This window comes from Elaeis guineensis, chromosome 8, assembly GCF_000442705.2.
Source record: "Elaeis guineensis isolate ETL-2024a chromosome 8, EG11, whole genome shotgun sequence".
Lineage (NCBI taxonomy): Eukaryota > Viridiplantae > Streptophyta > Magnoliopsida > Arecales > Arecaceae > Elaeis > Elaeis guineensis.
Window position 1 is genome coordinate 129,728,619 of NC_026000.2, and position 9,400 is coordinate 129,738,018.

The following is a 9,400-nucleotide window of genomic DNA, read 5'->3' on the forward strand; positions in this document are numbered from 1 at the left end:
CCGGCCCCTTACTTGAAGCATAACATCACCACATTCCATGAACTCAAATTGCCTCCGGCCCAACATCACCACATTGAACTCAAACCGGAAATCTTCTGACCACTTTTTTTTTTTTTTTTTGATTAAAAAGGAGGATAGGAATGTAGACTCAATTGAAGGTTTTAAACAAAGAAAAAAGAAAACAAGAAAATTAATGATGACCGCTCAAAATACAAATCGATTTTTTTTGATAATGATCTGCCATGCATACAATATTTAGAACACAAAGAACATGACTTTTGAGATTTTTGCAAAGCATTGAATCCTGTGCTGGACATCAGTATTCTCCTGGGCATTATCTCCTGGCCTAATAATACCTAATAATGGTTCTATTATTATGATTACTTGTAGACCATAACCGCTGATGCAGATAAGAAGGATTTAACAAAAGAATAATAATATGCAACCCTCGATACAAAGCTAAGATGTGGCTCATCCTTGTGCTGGCGCATGCATGATTGAATTATTTCTATTTGAACAAAGGTTAAGAAATTATAAAATTATTTCTAATAATTTATACTTTTGTTAGTAATATTAAAATTTTTTATTCAAAATTAGAATATTACAATAGATACTTTATTTACCTACATTCTACAAACACATATTTATTCATGCATCCTACAAGTATCTCGTCAACCTTGATTACTTGACACAGAAATCATGTGGCTAAAGAGATCAATGAGCTTGCAAGAACCCCATCATTTCAATATCAATATAACATTTTTTTTTTTTTTTTCTCACGCAGAACATTGGTGTCCATCTCATCCACTATTGGATTATCCATTGCATAGATCTCAAAATAATCCTAACTTTAGGATGCATCCACCCATTCATATAGATCTCAAAGCAAATAATGGATGATGGATGTGAAGGAAGAGGAAATTAAGAGAAGAATATCTCTATGACCCGAGGTGACGCATGAAAATATTTGATACATATATTGCATGGATAAAACCATGTCTCCAGCCCATAGATAGATGATGCACGAGATAAGTATAGAGAGAAGCGAGCCAGAAACAGGACATGAGAACTGTCCACGCCATCCCGAGACGCGGCACGCCGCTCGCCCCGCCCCCTCTTCAACTGACGTGTCCGATACCGTCACCCTCCTAACCGCATCACCCTCATCCCCCCTCCCTCCCTATTTCTACTCCTCTCTTCCCTCTTCTCCCCACCCCAACCCGAACCGAAACCCTCTTCCTTTCCCTTCTTTTCTCGCCATGGCTTCCTCCTCCTCCTCTCGTATCCTCTTCCTCCTCCTCGTTCTCTCCCTCGCCGTCGCTTCCTCCGCGGCGGCCTTCCGCTTCGTCGGTGGCCGGATGGAGGTGCCGAACGTGGAGTCCAACAAGGAGGTCCAGGACCTCGGCCTCTTCTGCGTCGAGGAGTACAACCACCGCCGCCGCGCCGGCGGCGATCTCCTAACGTTCTCGCGAGTGGTGGCGGCGCAGCGCCAGGTCGTGTCTGGAATCAAATACTATCTCAAGATCGCCGCCCGTGACGGCCGTGAGCGAACCTTCGACGCCGTCGTCGTCGTCAAGCCCTGGCTCCAGTCCCGCTCCCTCCTTTCTTTTGCCCCCTCCGCAAAACTACTGAGTCCTCTTATATAAAAGAAATTAAAAAAAAAAAAAAAATATATATATATATATATTAGGGCTTGAGCTGGAGCTATGTTGTATTTGGATATGTACCTTTTACCCACCGAGTATGTGTTCTTCGTTCGACGTAATGGAAAGCAACGTTAACTTATTACTAATATTCGGAGTTGGTTTTGGAATCCGGGTGCTTTATTAATTTGTTTTATTTGATGGACCATTACCTTCTCCTGGCTATAATATTTATAAATTAATGATCCTATATATCTATATTATTTTTGCCTAATGATTCATCAGTAAGATGGATATGGATTGTGCAAATAGTTTATATTTGTTTGCGTATACATCAATTTGTTCATTGCAAAGTATGATACATGTTTCCATCACCTTTTACTCAAAAAAAAAGAAAAAAAAAGAGAGGCATGGTGCATGTTACAGTCTAGAATGCTTTTTGGGCAGCAAGGACGAGCATTCTTGTCCATCCAAACTTGATGAATACTTTTGTATGAAATAATAGCATTAATCACTAATAATAGCATTATTAGTGATTAAGATCGACGAATCTCAGCCTCCCCCTGCCTCTTCCTCTTCTCTGTTTTTCTAATTTCCAGGTTTTCTTTTTTCAATATTTCTTTAATTCCTTTTTATGATTAGTTTTGCTCAACATACCATGCGACTGTCGCAGGTTTACAATCGACTGACAAAGATGGATGTATAGAGAGATCACATTGATTCAATTTGGAACTTTGAAGTGTAATTGAAAATTTCTAAACGAGAAATGATCGATCAAAGTCTGAGAGGATCATTAAGTAATTTTATTCTATGGTAATTTTACGATAAATATAAAAAGCAAGGGCTGCATGAAAGAGAGCTGCTATGGATCACCAACCAAATGAATATTCCTTTTTATTTTATTTATATATTTTTTTTTAAAAAAAAGAGAGAGATGAAAATTGGTGCAATCGTGTAACTGGATCAGCGGTAGCTCCTCCTACTGCTCCGCCAATTGCCAATTTCGATATTGTTGGTCAATCATCGACCTTCACATAAGATGATATAAGTGATCATCACTTATATTATCTACACATACGACGACAAGATAATATGCTAGATTAGAAGTCCCAGCTCAAATACTCACGAACAACATAGATTAGCAAGACCCAGCTAAAAGGTTCAGTCAGACATACCCTGATATCAAAGGTCTATGTCAACGTTATTTCTTTCATGAACTAGTGAAATATAACTCAGAAGAAGCTTGTCCTCAATAAAAGCATCTACTGTCTAACACAAATCTCAAAATAACATAACCGAATAAGCGTTCTTACCTCTGATATGGTTAAAATTGCATCACAAAAAATGAATGTACCATAACATTTAGGGTTCAACATCTAAAGCATCGAAAGACACTGCATCCATAGAAAATTTTAGAACTTTGGTGCGTGACTAGCAAATTTTAAAGAACTACACTCAAGCAGCAGCACCAGCACCACCCTTGCCCTTCTTCCTCTGGATCTTCTTCATGTAAAACTCAAGCTCCTTGCCTTCTAATATGTATCTGTGATGCCACAGCAGAGGTGAGCTCGAGAGTAAATATCACTAAGTGGGGGAGTAGAAGATGCCAGAATATTTCCACTTACCCATCAGCTCTGCCACATTGACCAGGGCGAGAAGAGATAGAAGCCAACAGCCTCCCACCTCCAAATTGCTCTTCGATGTGGGGATCAAGTTTACGGCCTTGTTGACGCTTTTCCAGCTTCCTAAGAACATGGTTGCTCTTCTTGGCTTCCTCTGCAGCACCATCCCCTCTTGCCCCTAACAAGCCAAAACAATGAGGAACTTTGATGCCACAGAAAGAATACGGACAGGTGGCATACCGAAAGGCTTGTAAATAGCAAATTGCAAGGTTGATACTCTAGATTTTTACAGAATATATCCAACCACGCTATGATTCACATGTTTTAAGTGTTACCACCTTGTTTTAATCAGCTTTAACTAAAACACCTTGAAACTTTGAAGTTTGAACGTACCATCAAATATAACATTAGTAATAGGAGTATCATCAAACATAAACATTGAGAAGTACAATAACTGTAACTATCAAATCTTGATATAAGTTGTCCATTATGCTAATTCTATTTCTAAATTTTGTATCTGTGAATAAAATAGTCAGAAAAAAGTGATAAACAGGAAAAGAAAAGAGGTTAGCAAGAAAAGATTGTACATGCATCAGATTTAACTGCATCTATGGCTGACAAGCCCCATCCAAGCTATTTACGATCACACTGTAGCACTGTTGTAAAGTGGAGAAAACACCTTTTTTTAAAATCATACATACAAGTAAAATTAATTATTACACCACCTTTATTCATGAAGCGATAATGCATGGAGTGCCCAAATCTGTGAATCTCCTTGCAAAATTGCATGGTTCAACACGTCTTCATGAGAATAGAGCCATTATCCCTCATTCCATCTCATGAAAGAATGGGAAAATGATCCATCCTAGGATACTATACCGATATTACTTGGCATCCATGAAAATTATCATACAAACAGATCTCACAAATGCACATATTATCTGATATGAATATGAATGCCCATAATCAGCATTTATGGTATGGCTGGTGATCAAGTATCAGATATTGATAAACATCCTTTTAATCAAATTCAAAATGAACCATAAAGTTTAATAGAATCCATCTCAAGATGAGCACAAAATGCCAAAATTGTTTTGCAAACCATGAGTTCTTTTAATTAACATCAATGATAAAAAATGTGGAAATTGTTATTTGCTTTTCAGAATTTGAGGTGGGGTTCTGGGGAGCTTCATAAATATATAATTCAAGTATTAAACTTGAGATATTTGGGGAGACATAAAGATTGTAAAGTGGAAAAAAAAAATGTTACACTACATAAGTTGAACATGAAAGAAAGTTTTTAAACTGATGTAATAATAAATACATTAATAAAGTTTGAATTGATATATTAATAAAGAAATTTTTTGAATGGTTGGTTTCAATTCATAAATAAAGATATAATAGGATTTAAGTTGGAAAAATGAAGCATGCTGCCTTACAATGTTTTAAAAGAGAGGCTTGATGCATAATGGGATCAGTGTATTTCATGTAGGCTATGGGTCAAATCAAAAAATATCTGATATGTGGCTTGCATCCAAATGGCATTTACTAAACCAAATGATGTCCCCAATAAACAATACATGATAGAAAAAGCAAGTGTTCCAGGCATTTAATACAAGCCATATGCCATGAATCAAGCTTATTCCTACACCAGCCCAAGGTCATAGCATGCAACCCAAAAATTCTGCAGAATCATCAAACTTGAATGCATTTTATGGAATTTAATTCATCAATTAGTTCTATCAAATACAAGGGCATGTTCAGAACAATTAAAATTTCTGGGGCAAATACAATACCACAAAAATTAACTAAGATTGCTACAACATAGAAGATTTGTGATAAATTAAGCCTAAGATAGATTGTTTGTTTTTAGTGCAAGCATGCAGTTAACCTGATTATAGATCCTGATAGCTACATAGTATGCTTCAGTTTTTCTTTTACATGTTGCTATGTCCAAGTCCTGTAAGAAATTCTTTATGAAGTTCTGTTTAGAGTTGAAATATGTAGATTCTTAAATATATTTCCTTTTCCAAATAGGCAATCATCGCTAATTCAAAGAAGAGAAAACGTATGGATCACAACAAGTATGAAGTTTGGTGTAAAATTAGAAGAGTGAACATGACTAGCCTTCTCTAAGTTGGGCTATGGATGTCCAATTGTCCTACATCACATTTCCTCAATATATGGCACCTTTACCCTTGGGTCAATGGCATTATGCAACCGATGTAGCCTATGGAATCATTGTCCATCACATATAAAGACATGCAACAACAAAAAAAGTTTTTTGGGCAGATACAAGAGCACAGTGATCAACAATTCCAACTACAACAAAGGGACTGAGAAAAATGCATATAATCTTAATAATGAGATAAGATAGCTTATGTCATATGCCAGCAAATAATTAATCTGATGGCGAGTCTTATGGATGAAACAAAATGATTTATATGGGAACTATATATATACGTATACGTGTATATATATACATATATGTATACATGTGTGTGTGTGTGTATAGTCCTAAATAACTAAAAAATATCTAATATCAAATATATACATTTGTTTCTTCCATAATGAAAACCACCTGTATTTTATATTGAATCGGATTCTAGAATCATTCCTCCACACAGACATAGGGGCTGGACTTATAGAGATTACATACATCTTGACAAGCTAGTAAATTTAGGTCCACTCTAAGGCCGTGTTTGGCTCCTGGATAGCAAACCAGGAGGTGAATAACCTTAACCATTGATAGTCACACTTAATCAATTAACTATGAAGCTAGAAAAATTGCCATTTGGTTGTTCCTCACTTAGCCAGCCCTTTTGGTTGATGTGGCAAAAATGCTCTTTGGTTGAAAAGCATGGGTTAAGTGGTTAAGTACCACTTTTTGTATTATATTATATGGACAAGAAAATGTAGCAATAGACAAGGGTAAAAGGTGAGGGGATAAGGGTAAATCAGGGAGAAAAAAAATGATAGGAGGGGGTTTACTAGGCTGCTAAAGTTATGCGCCTCCCCCAACTAGAAAATATCTTCAACCAAGTTGAGTAAGTGAAATTAACTGAATGATCACCAATTAACCAGAGGTTATCCAAAAAGCAAACAGGGAGTCGAATCTGCATATAAGAGACCCACAAATTTAACATAAATATATTCCAAATAGAGCTACACGAAGGCATTTCGGTGCAAAGAATATGCATGTATAAGGAGCTACATAGTTAGGGTGATTTAAATTAATAGGATGCAAAGTTGTTCCTAAGTATTATCTCATCGAGAGTGATTTTGACATCATGATAAAGATGCGGCATCCATCTAACTTTGCATGCATCAAAGTATCAGTTTAGATTAACTTTGTTTGAGAGTTCGGAAAATCCTCATATACTGCGAATGGTTCATAAGTGCTATATATAGCACATAGGCGTAGTATGTCTGTTGATGACCATGCCTTCTTCTTCAGGCAGCACATGCACTATTTCTTCATCTATTCTATCATCATAGTGCATAACAAAGGACACGATTGAGACTTTAGTCCTGCTGCAGTGCCTTGAAGTACAATGAGCTCATTAGAAAATGACCACAAAAAGAGAGATCTTGATAGATGGCGCATATCATTTTAAGAACCTCTAGTTCGGATAAATCTAGATGCCAAATGACCTATATCTGGAGTCTAGCAAAAATTCCACATTTATCCATCCCTAGAAAAAGCATATCTACAATTGTAATTATTAAGCACAACTCGTGCTTCTTCAAGGCATGATCCAATATCAAAATGCAATGCAAAGCGAATAAAATACACATCCAAGTTCCAAGTAGTGAAACCAGGAGCATGTGCCTGTCTACACTAAATCTGGGGGCAAAATCAATTAATCAACTTCAAAAGCAAATGTGGTCAGACTTCATCAATCAAACACCAATGACTGAATCAGAAAACAAGGTGGACATATAGTCACACAGCACCTAAAGACATACTGAACCAATATATGCAAACAAATATGCAACCAAAATAGAGAGAAGAAATCAGTAAAATTACCTCAGCGGTTTCCTTTTTGGCTACAGCAGCCTTCTTCTTCCTTCCAATCTCAACACCATAGTGCTGGAGGTACCACTGCTTGAAGGGAGCGGCATCAACCTGCACGATGGCGCTCTTCACAAGGGTCTGCGTCCTCACGAGCTCATTGTTCGAGGCATTGTACACCACATCAAGGATACGGGTCTTGCGAGTCACGGCCTCGCTCCCCCACGAATAGTTTCCAGTGTCCAATCGGAGGGCCCTCCACTTCACGTTGCCTCCCCTCACCCGAACCCTCCTCACCGTCTTGTTGCTCGACAGCTTCGTGTTCGCCGGCTGCCGGCCCAACTCATACCTTCCACCCAGAAAGAGAGGAAAAACCAAAAAAAAATCAACACCAACGAATCAAAATTGAAACTTTTACAACAAGAATTGATGAATGCAGGGAGATAACATACATTGCTTCAACAAGAACAGTCAAAAATGAGGGAAAAAAATTAAAAATAAAATCTTATTCCACTTTTTCCCCCAAACAGATCTACGGTTCAAGGAAAAAAGCAATTAATCAATAACATGAGAGCACTAAGATTTGATGTCTAAGGCCGACGAATCGATCGAATCGGAGAAGAGGGGAAAGAAAGAGGGGCTTACTTTCGCTTCTTCCTCCAGGCCTTCTTCTTTCCTCCAGTGGCGCGCCTCTTGTGCATGGAATCCCGAGAGATACCTGCAAGGACGAATACAGACGCCATGAGAGTGAGCTAGCGTGAAGGAATCCAAGCGATCTCACGATTGTTCCGATCGAGAGAAGCGAATCTGGGGAAGAAATCCAGGGTTTTTACCCATTTTGGCAGAGCGCCGGCCGCCCCGATGGCCCCTCTCTCTCTCTCTCTCTCCCCCTCCCTCCCTCGCTCGCTCGGCCTGCAAACCCTTGAAAAAACCCGCAACACGAAAAAATAAGGGTAGCGGCGTCGCTGAGGCCAAGGGTATTCCTGTCACTCAGGTACAAAAATAGATTTTGGCATTGTTTCATACAACCCCTTGGCAAACTTCAATTTAGCTTACTCCTCGAACTCCACGGGCTCTTTAAACAAACGACCCCTCTATTCTGTATCTAGATGTTTAGAATTTATTGTTATAGTTTTAATGAAACCTAGTTGACACATATGCTTTGCACATGACTATACCATATTTTGATGTTTGAAAGATAAGATTTTCATGAAATTTTGAAAATTTTGGTTAAGAAAGCAATTTATTTTTGTGTAAATAATTATAGGATATAATAATCAACTGACGACAGCCCTCAAATCTCCCTTAGAAAGAATATTAGAAACCCTAAGGACCATATCTGCATAAGCAAGACCCTTCCAAGCTCCCCTTATCTCCACAAAGAAAATAGCCTTATGAAGGTGACATGATCCTCCTGTTGCTATCAAAATAGATCCTTGATATGGATCATAAATTCAGCTCTGACGGATGAGTACATCGGAGACAAATTTTGGGCAATACGTGTTCTCCTCCCCATTATATGGGCTGCTAGGAATAACTCGCTTCCATTCATTATTACCTCAGCATTTAATCGAAGTCATGGCATCCACCGTGATTCGAATCTAAAACACTTGGTTGGAAGGCAAAGACCTGTTCCACTGGGCTACCACCACGATGATATGCCCTTGTTCAGAATATACCATCAAAGTTAATTGTGAAAAAATTAAAGAATGGAGACTTCCCACTAATGCATATCATCCTAGAAAATGCAAGAGATGTAATGCAAGAGACCCAATTTTGTCCCGCAATCTCGATCAAAAAATAGATTTAGCTTGGATGCATTTAGTTGCCTGCACTTGAGCTTTTAGAAGAGCAGTAAAGGAGCCCTGATCATTATCTTCAAAAATGCAGGCTTTCTTTACCGAAGACGGCAAATGATGTAGCAAGAGATGATCACTTTATTAAACTCCTGATGATTCCACTGCTCCTCCATAAGGTACTCCAAAAGAGTGGCCATGGCTAGGGTGCTCTAATGATGCCTTGGTTGAGGCAATTTACTGCACTATGGGCTTTCTTACAATGCAACATAACATGATCGACTATCTCATCAGCCTCTGGGCACTTGTGACAAAAGGGATGGT

General features: G+C 38.3%; 2 protein-coding genes across 2 annotated transcripts; one reads left to right on the forward strand and one right to left on the reverse strand.

The window, feature by feature from the left end:
• The first annotated feature begins 1,000 nt into the window (after positions 1-1,000).
• On the forward strand, positions 1,001-1,917 carry LOC105032419 (uncharacterized). Its single transcript, XM_019846279.3, has one exon. It carries the CDS (start codon positions 1,017-1,019, stop codon positions 1,644-1,646), a length of 630 nt encoding a protein of 209 aa, XP_019701838.2. The 5' UTR covers positions 1,001-1,016; the 3' UTR covers positions 1,647-1,917.
• Positions 1,918-2,930: 1,013 nt separating this feature from the next.
• LOC105032412 (small ribosomal subunit protein eS8) lies at positions 2,931-8,236 on the reverse strand. Its single transcript, XM_073262132.1, has 6 exons — positions 8,114-8,236; positions 7,926-7,998; positions 7,296-7,629; position 5,462; positions 3,269-3,443; positions 2,931-3,186 (listed from the first exon to the last, which is right to left on the reverse strand). Exons 1-6 carry the CDS (start codon positions 8,115-8,117, stop codon positions 3,099-3,101), a joined length of 675 nt encoding a protein of 224 aa, XP_073118233.1. The 5' UTR covers positions 8,118-8,236; the 3' UTR covers positions 2,931-3,098.
• Between the last annotated feature and the right edge of the window lie 1,164 nt (positions 8,237-9,400).

Excerpts from the sequence above, each read along its gene's own strand:
- LOC105032419 (XM_019846279.3), top strand. The coding sequence starts at position 1,017 with ATGATGCACGAGATAAGTATAGAGAGAAGCGAGCCAGAAACAGGACAT.
- LOC105032412 (XM_073262132.1), bottom strand. Across the intron at positions 7,630-7,925 it reads GCCTGGAGGAAGAAGCGAAA|GTATGAGTTGGGCCGGCAGC; the intron begins GTAAGCCCCTCT and ends TCTGGGTGGAAG. Across the intron at positions 3,187-3,268 it reads CAATGTGGCAGAGCTGATGG|ATACATATTAGAAGGCAAGG; the intron begins GTAAGTGGAAAT and ends GTGGCATCACAG.